The following is a 13,326-nucleotide window of genomic DNA, read 5'->3' on the forward strand; positions in this document are numbered from 1 at the left end:
TGGAAATCAGGCGCTGACTGGACATCGGGAGAACCGGGACTATTCCCGGTGGCCTGGCAGACGATTTGGCCTTCTACTTTAATATTGTTATTGTATAATTGCAGGCCGAATATACTAAAGCGATTATTTCCGAATCCGCCATTCGATAATTAAATCTCTAATAAATCATGAATCGGTTAGTCGTGACTGGCAATGGTTGGGCTCGCGCGCTCTCCGCGCCACCGCCGAACGGTTTGGATCAGACTCCGAGTAATCAATGCGAGAGAGAGACCGGAGTGAACTGTGTAAGCGCACAGCTGGAGCAGAGAAGCGACACTTCTGTTCAGGGTTTCAGGTGCAGGTCAGTTTCATCTGTAAAGATGCTAATGTAGTTTTGTCTTTGTTTACTTAGTCAAGCAGCAGCAGCACATTGCTCGCAATCACTCAAAATACTGTATAAACGACGTCATTATTATCTTTTGTAATGTTACAGTAGTAAGTTAGCAGACAAATCATCATATTTTATCATAGGTTTAGGGGGAGCTAGTGGATACAAAAACACAACCCTTAGGAAAATTAATGTAGCCTATGGTATGGCACTAACCGTGGTTTAACTATGGAATTTGTAGTAAAAATAAATACAAGTGGTAATTCATTTGCCAAAAAAACTAAATTGCACTTACAAAACATGGTAAAAGTCAAATAAAAACCTTCAGTATTAAAGTCATGAGAGAGATGGATGGATAATGGAAGTGAAGGTGCAGTTCATGAGAGAACTCTTAATTACGTTGCATGTCCCCGACCTAAGGATTCACATTTTTTCATGTCAGGTCCAAAAAAATAATAATAGGGTTGTCCATGTTTCAGAATGGGTTGTGGGTGTATGAGTGGGAGATTTCCCAGCCTATTTTTTTCCCAGTCCGCCCCTCATGGAAATTAATCTCTAGAAAAGTCACTTCATGAGCATTTTTTACTTGTTTTGAGAAACTATCATCATATCATATACAAAGAGACAGCAGTGTTTCAAAAAGACACCAATGTTTCAGGAGTTTAGTACACAAAATAGGACACATGCTTATTAGATAACCGTACTTGAGTTGATGTATATGCTTTTATCTTTTTATTAACTATTTTTCCCCAAACCATTGTTAGATGCAGTTAGATGCCTGTAGTTATGCAAAGATTTGGTTTAAAAACAGTATCTATAAACTAGTTCTTTTGATTTTAAATCTGCTTTGAACTTCAGATCAATCTCTAAGTAAAAGGCACTACTAAAGTCTGATTGTGTGGTGGATGTGTTCAAATGTGATCATCTTAATTTAAGTGATGAAGGATGGTGAAAGTCTGACAGTATTGAGCACTACTGTAAGGTTAAACCTGCATGGTGTAAAATGGTTGAAGATGATTAACAGTTGCAAATTAACATTCATTAGAAATTTATAAAAGTAATCAAAATGTACTCAAAAGTAATTAGTTACATTACTTTATTAAAGTAATTAAAAAAGTTACACTACTATTACATTTTAAATAGGGTAACTTGTAATCTGTAACCTATTACATTTCCAAAGTAACCTTCCCAACACTGACAATAACGCACGTATCACTGGACAGACAGACGGAAAAACATGACACTTGCTAAGCTAGACCTTACTCTTCAAGAGATGGGCCTTTGGTAACACTTTATATTAACAATTACACATTAACATGATTAACAGATCAAAAGTGAAAAAAATTAGACAAAAACTATTAAATATGTATTTAAAATTATATATTTATATATATATATATATATATATATATATATATATATATATATATATATATATATACACACACACACATAAATACACAATTATAAATGTATTTCTATATATATACACATATACACATATATATATATATACATATATATATATATATATATATATATACATATATATATATATGTATACATATATATATATATATATATATATATATATATACATATATATATATATATGTATGTATATATATAATAGAAATATATAAATGTATATACATGTAAATATTTTCAATACATATACTGTATGTGTGTGTATTTATATATGCATAATATTTAAACAGTACACATACATATATTATGTAAACAATTTTTTTTTATTTGGTTGCAATTAATATATATATATATATATATATATATATATATATATATATATATATATATATATATATATATATATATATATATATATATATATATATTTTTTTAAATCATAAAATTATTTATAATTATGAATCATATAGATATTATATAAATATTTATAAATATTCATTATATAAAAACAGTGCACATTTTAAATATACAATACATATATATGTACACAAACATTTAAATTTCAAATCTAAGTTATATATTTCATTTATTTTATAATATAATTTCTATTACTTTCTAAATATACATAACATTACATAACAATTACTTAGAATAATATATAATATATACGTGTATTATATATATATATATACATATATATATATATGTATATATATATATATATATGTATACATATATAAAATTTTATATATATACATACACACATATATTATAAATAATGTTATATTTTATAATATATATATATATACGTATATATATATATATATATATATATATATATATATATATATATACACACACACATATATATATATGGGCTATAAATAATATTTATCAATCTAAATGCACATTATCTAATCAAGTGTTATATAATGCAATAATGTTTTATTGTTATTATCGAAAGATAAAGTGTTACCAAACTCTCAAATATGAACTAAATGTAAAACTCTAGACTGTTTACTGCACATGTATCTAAACGAGTTACTCAAGCTGTGAACATACCTAGATGTGTCCCTACAGAAGACAACACAGGGCACGGGTGTCTGTATGAGCGCTGTATTCAGATACACTGAGTGTGTGTGTGTGTGTGTGTGAGTGTGTAGACGGACCTTTGCAGTGTGCGTAGGGCATGTTCATCACGTAATCCTCTCCTCTGTTCAGGAACGACAGCCTGGCTTCACCGTCCAAGATGGCCGACAGAGAGTTTCCTGAGAAACATGCCAACAAACTTGCAATCAGACACGAGTGTTGCACAAAATGACGTGATTTATCAACGTATCTTCTTACCGTAAAACTTGGACTTGGCCAGGATGCTGCCGCTGAGACAAAAGCCATCCTTCCTGTTGCTGACGTAAAAGGCTGAAACCGGAGGATGATGGGATATCTGGAGGAGGACAGAAACGTTGCGTTGGTATGAAGCTCAGTAGAAACTGATTTGAATTAAAGTGGATTTTGCTGCTTGACCTGTTCTGCGATGTAGAAGGTTTTGCTGTTGGTCTTGGTGTGGATCCACAAACAGCGAAATGTTTCTCCGATAATGGGGTTGTACGGTTTCTTCAAACCCTGTCAGTGACACAAACAATGAAAATATGACAAAAAACAACAGATTCCAGATGTCTGAAGGGTTGTTAGTGAATGTGTGTTTACCTTTGGCTTCTTGTAGAATCCAGAAATGTACCATTTGACCACTTTCTTCAGACGGTTATAAGCGTTTTCCTCCACCGCCGCTCTGATGAGTTCAACAAAACACAATTACGGTAAGGTTATTGTAACAAAATGACCGAAAATCTGATTTGATGCCTTTGCGTGTATTTTTTTCCAGGGTTAATATTGTTAACTTACTCTTAAAACAATTTAAAAAAAAAAACATTCTTGCTGTGAAAAAAAATAAGAAAAATAAAATTTTTGTTTGGTACTAAGATTAATACAACTAACAACTAATACAACTAATAAATCAGAATGTATAAATATTATTTAGACATTAAAAAGACAAACAACAAAATCAAACCATGAACTAAAAATAATGTGAAAACATTAACAAAATCTAATTCAAAACATTACTACAAATAAACATTACAAAAAACTATAATAGTATTTCAACGATACCAAAATAACGTTTGTTTTGACATTTTATTTTGCCTTTACACTGAGAAGTATATGTGGACAAATTGATGAGTTTCAATATTTGTTTGTTATTATTACACATTTTATTTATTTCATTTTGATTTTACCAGGTTTGGTCCACTTCATTTTTAATTCAGAACTATGCTAAAATTATTTTAATACAAATTACATATAAATAATGAAAATAAATTAACCAAATTGAAATAAACTAACCATAAATATAAAAAAATAAAATAAACCAAAAACAAATAAACTACATATAAATGGTTTACCATAATAAACAAATAATTATAATCATTTTATTATTTTTATCAATCATGTTTTTGTACACAATTTATTGTCCCTAATAAAAGACTGATTTGGAACACTAGATAAAAAGCAATTCCATTTATGCTTCTATTCTATTCTAATTTAATTTTACTAATTATTTATATACTATTACAGTAGCTTGCTTATATTTTTACATTTTCATTTCTAGTCTGTTTTAACAATTTTTTGTTCTTCTATCATTTTTATTTTGGTCGTTTTAGAGTTTATATTTAGCAAAAAAACATTTTTTACTTTAATTTCAATTAAATTTGTTTTAACATTTCAAATCTTAGTTTTGTTTTCTATGGTAACATTTTCATCTAAAATATCTATGTTTTTCAGCTTTATTCTCAATCGTGATTTTCTATTAATTTAACTTAACTTAATGCATTTAGCAGACGCTTTTATCCAAAGCGACTTACAGTGCATTCAGGCTAACAGTTTTTACCTAACATGTGTTTCCTGGGAATCAAACCCACAACCTTGCGCTGCTAACACAATGCTCTACCAATTGAGCTTCAGGAACACTATTAGCTTTCGTTTGGTTATCAGTGAATGTAAAGGAGCATCTGAATACTCTGAGCTGAGCGTGTGTGTGTGTGTGTTACTCTCTCACTCGGACAGGAAGTCGGCGTGATAGTAGTAATCGGACAGTTTGTCCAGGAAGGAGCGTGGCTCCAGGATGAAGGTGGGCAGCACCACTTTAGACAGGTCCATGCCGGGCCGAACCTGCTTCAGGAGAGTCCAGATCAGAGATTTATTCTCCTCTGATACCGTTTCTGTTTGGGACTCTTCGCCTGCCTGAAAAAAATACAAAAATACACACACACACACACAGCTTGAATGAACAGATTGTGTTATATCCACCACAAGCTTACTGTTCATCTCCCAGCTGTCTGCTGAATATTGAGTTAGCATGTGTGTGTCAATAACAGTCCACTCCAGCCAAACGCATGTGAGGACCTCAATAACTCATGATGATAATGTCACGCTCACACACCTCTCCCAGCTCCTCGTGGCTCTGCTCGATGTACGTCGTTTCCCGCAGCGTCTCGTTGGGATCCAGGTCGAGGTACGAGTCGTCCTGTCGCTCTGACGTGTCGCTGTCGCTCTCCTCACTTTTCTCCATCACCTCGTTGTCCCACTCCTCCTGCTCCTGCTCGTTCTCACGGTCCGATTTATCCGAGTACAGGTCCGGATCCTTAAACTGGTCGCTGTCGTTAAACCTGACGGATTACACAAACTCTCAGTTAGTATGCAAACACAGGACTTGCATTAATCCATCACCAGTGATGCTTTAACTACTTCAGTTTCAGTCAATATGTGCATACGGAGTCAAACAGTCAGTTCATAAAACAAATTTGCTTAGAAAAATTGTTTATTAAAGTGATTATTCGTATTTTAAATAAATTATAATAAATTATAATGTATACATTTATTTAGTTACAGTGATTTTACCATGTTTGGTTAACTTCATTTTCAAATCTTAACTACTAATAATTTTTTTTATATATATATTTAAATAAATAATTATAAACATAATTATTCATTATAAAATTACAAATAAATATATGAATAGAAAATGTATGTATGTGTATATTTACAATAATAAATATATTTATATAAATAGAAAAACTCACAATTTATTTTTTCTTTTTCTTTAAAACACTTGATTTTTTTATGACAAGTTACAGTTTTGGAAGCAAAAACTTTACTTCCAAATTAGGAAGATTGATGTTTTAGATTTTTTTTTTTAAACCATCTGTTTGCATTATTTCAACTTACTTTTAAAATCACATTTAAGATAAAAAAAAAAAAGAAAAGTGAAAAACTACATTTCCCATGATTCCTTACAGGAAATTCCACCAATCAGAGAGTCTACACATCAAAAGAGCTTGCAGGGAACACAAACTCCCTTTATATATAAATTTTTCAAACTTTCATGTAATTTTAGTTTGAAATCAAAGTTTGTACTGTTGTGATTAAACTCGTAGCTGCTTGGTTTGGTTAATGGTTTATAAAGATGTTTTTGTTTTTTAAATCTCTATGGGAAAAAACACTGTGGACATTAATGCACTTCATTTTAAATGTGCATTTAAACAAAGTCATTTCTAATATTGGTCACATGGCATAAAATACAAAGAACTATGGTCTCAACCAAGTCTGAACTCTTGCTTAAGATTTAAAGTGAAAGTAACGCCACTCCACCGCTGAACGTCAGACATTAAAAAAATTAATATGCGAGTGTCACTTTTTATAAGCGCTGAATTAAATATGAATCTAGAGAGCCAGTGTTAATGTGTGTGTCTCACTGAAAGCCCTGCATGTTGTGTGCCCTCAGCAGACTGTAGAAGTTGATTTGCGAGTGCTCTGCGGTCTGCGTCATCTCCTCTTTGCCCTCTCGGATCATCGTTCGCTTCAGCAAACTCGAGCATTTCAGAGCCAGTTCAAGAGCATCCATCCAACAGCGGCCTACACACATGACACCCGGTTTATAAAGACTGGTTCTGCAGTAACATACAGCGCTCCTTCTGTCAGTCTGTGTGTTTGTGTCTCACCGTCTGATTCTGAAGCTGCTCTGAAGATCAGGTGGCTGCTGGGTAACGGCTGAGTGATGGAGCCCACGGCTTCCCCTTTAGGACCCTGAAACATCATAAACACTTCAGCCACACATAAAAACGAATACAAGTAATATAAAAAAAATTATGAATATTAAAAAGAACATTTTGTATTATTATTATTATTATTGTTTTTATACCTTCCTTTCATTTTAAAATATATATTTATTTTGTTTATTTAATACACACAGTTTAATAGATGCTTTAATAAATAAATTAATACTTTTTCTTCAGTGAGGATGAATTAACATCTTCATTTATAATGTTCCAAGGATTTAATAAATGAATGCTGTTCTTATGAGCCTTCTATTAAATTATTTCTGAAGAATCCTGTAGATATGTTTTTTTTCTAAAAACAAATCATAATATATTATAATAAAAACTTATATATAAAAATAAAATACATTTTAGTTTTTATTATTATATTAATAACATTTAAAAAATTTAAAAGATAATAAAATACTAATATAAATATATAAAACTTTTATTCAATCCTTTTTTAAAGTATCCTCACAAAATGTTTTCTATTTCTATTTTAATATTTTATATTATATTCAATATTAATGTATTTATTATGTATTAAATATACACATAATATCTGTAGATTACTTCTTTTTTAATCTTATTCTTAATATGCATTTAACACCTTTTTTAGAACTTTGAATATGTATATATATAAATAGTAATAATAATAATTTTTATTATTTAATTAGAACCCCAAAATAATTAGAAGCCCTTTGAAAAACCCTTCTAATAATTAAATAATAATGCAAATCCAAAAATGTTGATCTTAATCTGAATGGCTCCCGCTGAGTTTTCTCTGTACCTTGACGGCCCAGATGGACTGTTCGAGCGGGTGGAAGAGCTTGAAGCAGAAGCCGTCCTTCTTGGAGGGTCTTTCGATGAGCTCGCAGGCATTGAGCAGGACGGTCCCGACCCACTGGCCGTTCTTATTGGTTTTATAGATGAGCAGGACTCCTGGCTTCAGCACACACCACAGCTTGGTCCAGCTCTTCAGTGTGCCTCGGATCTGACAGAGAAAGAGCGACTCATACAGGATTGGACTGATCGAAAGCTAAGATCGATTTAACTTCCTTTCCTCCAGACCCTGCAGCTCTTTTTTCACGTGTTATCATCAATGTGAGTATTACTGTAATTATTAGCACAAGCTGTTTACCCCTGCAGTGCTGTTCACTTTTTAATCATGCTTTCGTCTCTTTGGATTTACTACCAAAACTTAATGCATCTGGATGCACTACAACAGATTAAATGGAAAATTAAACATTTTTGAGACCATTTATGCATTAAATGGACATGCATTATAAAGCATGCATTTTTAAAACAAGATTTTGCACTATAAAAAAGTGCGTTCTGTATTTAAGGCCTAACCTTGAGCCAGTCGGCCATGACGATGACAGATGGATCAGTGATGGTGCTGAGCAGCTCTTTAGCGGCGCGTTTTTTCTCTTCTCTGTAGTTCTTCTTTTGCACCTGAACAGGCATGCACAACGTCACATTATTAGTAATTATCTTTAGTTCTTTATTTATTCATTTAGCTGACACTTTTATCCAAAGCAACTTACAATTGCTATATATGTCAGAGGTCACACGCCTCTGGAGCAACTAGGGGTTAAGTGTCTTGTTCAGGGACACATTGGTGTCTCACAGTGGATTCGAACCCGGGTCTCTCACACCAATGGCATGTGTCTTATCCAATGCGCCAACTACACCCCACCCCACCCACGAAATGCACTGAAAGCATGCATTTTATTTATCAATTAATGAGTGTGACGGTACCTTGAGTGACTCCTTCTTATTAAGTTTGTTTCCAGACGCCGATACATCTTTATCTGAGCCATTATAGAGCTTGGTTTCTGACTGCAAAACCAACATAAGGGTTAGTAATTTACACCGCATCATGCACATTATGATATTATGAACTGTGCCTTTGGTTGGGCTAAATTAAAGTGGCATAATCCACACATATACCTAAATTATTTATACACAAATAAAATGTCAATATATATATATAAAAAAATGTATAAATAAATTAATTGATCAAAAAAATACACACAAAAAAGTTATTTTATTTTGTACAAATATTAAACTGTGTGCGTGTATATATAAATTAAACATTACCTGAAATAAAATTAAATATTAAACATTATTAGCATTAGAATTATTAGAATTAAAAATTAATAAAAAACAATGCAGACATACAAAAAAAAACACTAATATAAATGACAATACAAATAAATTACTAAAACTTAAACTTAAAATTAAAACCAGAACAAAAAAAAAAAATTTCTATTACTAGAAATAAAAGAAACATTACATTTTTATTTCAGATATACACATATTAAATAAAATAAAAAATTATATTTATATATATATATATATATATATATATATATATATATATATATATATATATATATATATATATAATTAAATTAAATATTAAACATTATTAATAATATATATTTATATATATATAAAAAAACGTATTTCAGCTATATTCAGCCACAATATTTCCCTTTTATTACTTTTAGTAAAACTGAATTAACCAATTAATACAAATTATGCAGATATATTATATTATATACATTATATATTATAGGACAAAAAAACCCTATGGTGATTTCTTTGATCAATTTTGCGATTTGAATTTTAATCACGATTTTGACACACATACAGATATGCTTTACAGTCATAAATGCATTTAGTGTGAATTTGAAACATATTTCCAAAAGAAAACCAATTAGAGCTTTATCACGAAATTGCAACATGTCTCTAGAACAGACATAAATCAAAATAATCACTAAGTAAAGGTGTGACAAAATGTCTAGACATGAAAAAAAAAATCGTGAGTCCAGGGACCATTTTTCTTTTGCCATGCATTGGTCATAGAGCTCATTGTAGCTGTGCCTCAGGTGTTGAAATAGATTTGTTGCCCCAGGTTCTCACATACTCCATCTGCAGTGTGTATACAGTATGTGTATGTGATGCAGAAGCAGCATGGAATCAATTTGTTTTCGCCAGGATGTATTTGCAGTCCACTCCTGATCTTCCTATGAAACAATCTTTCATAGACATAATCACGTTTAAACTCAATGAATATAACTTTGTTTTCCTACCTCCACGAGTGCCATCTATTATTGCCTTGTTTATCTAAAAGTGCACTTTTCCTTGTTTTAAATCTAGCCAAGAAGCCATGTGTTGACGGTGAAACAGTTGACATTAATTGCATGCATTTATTGTGTAATTACTACATTTCCGTGTCAATCCATGTTAATTTTTTACGTGAAACATTCGCTGTCACTTTAATTCAGCGTGTGTACTGCAGACTCTGCAGAAACTCTGTGCTCCTAGACTATGGCGTTATTTTAATGACAAATCAGTCACGAATCCGGCTTTATCTGGCTCAGACTAGCCACATCAATGCTGTGATGCATTTGATCACATTAGTGAGTGTGGGATGCTAACTGGGTTATTTCTGAGGCACTGCTAATCCGCACTCACCCCCTGCTTTCCCTTCACCTCTGAGACTCTCTTGACTATGTATAATTCATAAACACAGACTGATGACTGCTGGAGGACCTGGCGACCCGCATCGATCCGGTTCCAGCCCCAGAGGATCATGGGTAGGGAGGATAAATAGGAGTGTGAGTTTACCTTGCTCTTGGAGATGGAGTGTGAGGAGTCTTCTTTCTGAGGCAGGATTTCTTCTCTGCCACGATCAAAACCTGCGAAAACAAGACATTATGATTCAACTACGCTGATGTTTAGCCTTATCTGAAAATATCAGGTGTAAACAAAACAAATCTTCCTTTTTATGATCAGGGTTTCTGCAGGATTTTTAACCCATGGTTTGTCTGTGTGTATTCAGAGCCAGCGAGCAACAGACTTTCATAATAATATAAAACTGCGTTAACGCACGATACAATAATTGTCACCAATAACGCGTTAACTTGCCCAGCTCTAATATTAGTTTGATAAGCAGTGGTACTTTCAGAGACACTTCAGTGTTTTATCAGCTACAGCTGCTTCATATTCATCAACTCTGGTCTGTCATCAGAAAAACCGTATCGTAAAAGTTAAATCCGCACTCAGTTATAAAATCTGATTCCAGAGCTGCATTCAGAGCTGGAGCAGAATCTGTGATTATTTCAGTCCCGCAACTCTGAGAAAATATCTGTGTGATGGCTGTATCAACACACCTGAGTGCCATGAGTCAAAGATTCACAGTAGCTGAAGGAAAACACACACACACACACACACACACAAACACACACACACACACACACACACACACACACACACACACACACACACACGTTTGTTTTTGTGAAAAGTGTGTTCATCCCATAGGCGTAATGGTTTTTATACTGTACAAACTGTATATTCTATGGCCCTTCACCGACCCTACACCTAACCCTAACCCTCACAGGAAACTTTGTGCATTTTTTCTTTCTCAAAAAAACTCATTCTGTATGATTTATAAGTGTTTTGAGGACATGGGTTATGTCCTCATAAGTCACCCTCTCCTTGTAATACCTGTGTCATACCCATGTCATTATACAGAGTTGTGTCCTGATATGACACAAAAACAAGAGCGCACACACACACACACACACACACACACACACACACACACACACACACGCACACGCACACGCACACGCACACCCACACACACACAATCTAATGCATCTGATCTCTGAACAACATGAACTGCTCCTAACTTTCGTAAATGTTTAGTAATTTGGTTGTTTGAGGTTTCTTACTTATTGATTGATTTTTTTTTAATATGTCTATATAGTTATTATAAAGTTTTATGGTAGGTTTTAGTTGATTGTGTTAAAATGTATTGCCATTTTACATGGCAGATTAAACATTAAATTAATACAATACAAAACTTTTTTTTTAATTCAATTTTAATTGTACTTGCTATAAAGTTACGTTTTTCTTTGTTCATCTTACAAAATAAGTCCTTAAAAATTTTCCCTGCTAAAAATAGCATGATTTTATGTCAGTTTTAGTATTTTGTACTTTAAATTAGACTAAATGTTTCCTTGGTGACTAGCTGAAATATAACTAGTTTTATACTTTTTTCAGTATGTCTATTTCAAGTATATGTGTTTTATGTGTTTTAATAACTCACTGTGTTGTGACTGTGAGGGGAGAACGGATGTGTCTCATATCTAAGAACTTTAGGGAAAGTAGAAAATTTCATCATCGTCAAAAAACTAAGAGTTTCATTAGATAAGGCCAAGGATGATCTGTCAATGTCACTCTGTCAAGACTATAGTGAGTTTTTCAGACAACTGTCACTTTGTATAACATCTTTACTCGACAGCCTCATTGTCTCGGCTTTGTTTAGCTTGAGTGGAAGAATAAAGTTAATAGAAATTATGATTGAAGACCTCATAAAGCAGCTTAATAAATGCGGTTTTCTTTGTTGGTTTACTGACATTTTGACTTTTCTAGGATGGGTGGGATGAATCACAAACCTTTTTATAAAGTGCTATTTGTTATTTAAAGACATTCCTGGTCCAGAAAGCTGTTTTATTGAAATAAACTGTGCATACGCCCCTGCAAATATGTAAAAACATCAATATATTTGAAGTGTTTTGCTCTGAAAAGAAAGATTTTATAAAACATTTTAAATGTGCATATGCTGTAAAAAAGTTTAAGGAAACAATATTCAGGTCTGTTTATTTAACAATTTCACAGTTCAATGTGTTATTTGCTGTTAATTTGTGAAACTCACTAGCAATTTCTGAGCTAAAATTGCTTCAAGATAAATTTTACAATAATTTATGTTTTAGTGCATCTGCTAAAAAGTTTATTTTATTATTTTTCAGACGTAATGTATTGTACAGATGATCTCAAAGCAACACCCGCTGACGACTTAAGACTTTAAGCCCAGTTTAATAACAGCCGGCGACTCTTTCCTGCTTTATGAGTCACGTAAGAGGCTTTAATAAAGGAAAACTGTGCTTTTTACTGACAGAATAGGACTGTTTTCAAGCATCTTCATCAAGTCTCAAGATTATAGCATTATAGTCTCACCAGATGTTTTTGGATCAAGCGAACTGCGGATGTAAATGACGACCCATCGATCAGGTAATCAAGTCTATTGTTTCCCGTTCCTCCTCCGCAAACCGTGCCAAGCATTGTGTTCATCTCGGAAAAACAATGCCACTTCAAGAGCTCTTCAACATGTTAATCATACGCAGAAAAATCCACATGTCCTCAACCTGATGAGAGCATCAGCACAACTCGTCTATTAGCATATTAGTGACTGATTCTGCGCCGCATAAATCTGCATTAACCACGCTTTCATTCAACAAAAGGCTCAAGTGTGTCAGGATGTAGATTTACTTCACAATAGGGCTGCACGATGTGTCGTTTAAG

The 13,326-nt window shown here is 32.7% G+C and overlaps 1 protein-coding gene across 5 annotated transcripts in view; it reads right to left on the minus strand.

Annotated features, from left to right (window-relative positions):
* Positions 1-13,326, minus strand: part of LOC132105482 (oxysterol-binding protein-related protein 8-like) — a 73,662-nt gene that overhangs the window by 12,186 nt on the left and 48,150 nt on the right. For all 5 annotated transcript variants that reach the window (XM_059510621.1, XM_059510619.1, XM_059510622.1 and 2 more), the window contains 12 exons: positions 10,582-10,652; positions 8,704-8,784; positions 8,296-8,397; positions 7,733-7,936; positions 6,847-6,931; positions 6,601-6,760; positions 5,289-5,514; positions 4,905-5,089; positions 3,503-3,584; positions 3,320-3,418; positions 3,143-3,239; positions 2,965-3,063 (listed from right to left, as the gene is read on the minus strand). In XM_059510621.1, the coding sequence (XP_059366604.1) occupies positions 2,965-3,063; positions 3,143-3,239; positions 3,320-3,418; positions 3,503-3,584; positions 4,905-5,089; positions 5,289-5,514; positions 6,601-6,760; positions 6,847-6,931; positions 7,733-7,936; positions 8,296-8,397; positions 8,704-8,784; positions 10,582-10,652 (1,491 nt within the window). The remainder of the gene's footprint in view (positions 1-2,964; positions 3,064-3,142; positions 3,240-3,319; positions 3,419-3,502; positions 3,585-4,904; positions 5,090-5,288; positions 5,515-6,600; positions 6,761-6,846; positions 6,932-7,732; positions 7,937-8,295; positions 8,398-8,703; positions 8,785-10,581; positions 10,653-13,326) is intronic.

The sequence above is a fragment of the Carassius carassius genome, chromosome 26 (assembly GCF_963082965.1).
Source record: "Carassius carassius chromosome 26, fCarCar2.1, whole genome shotgun sequence".
Classification (NCBI taxonomy): domain Eukaryota; kingdom Metazoa; phylum Chordata; class Actinopteri; order Cypriniformes; family Cyprinidae; genus Carassius; species Carassius carassius.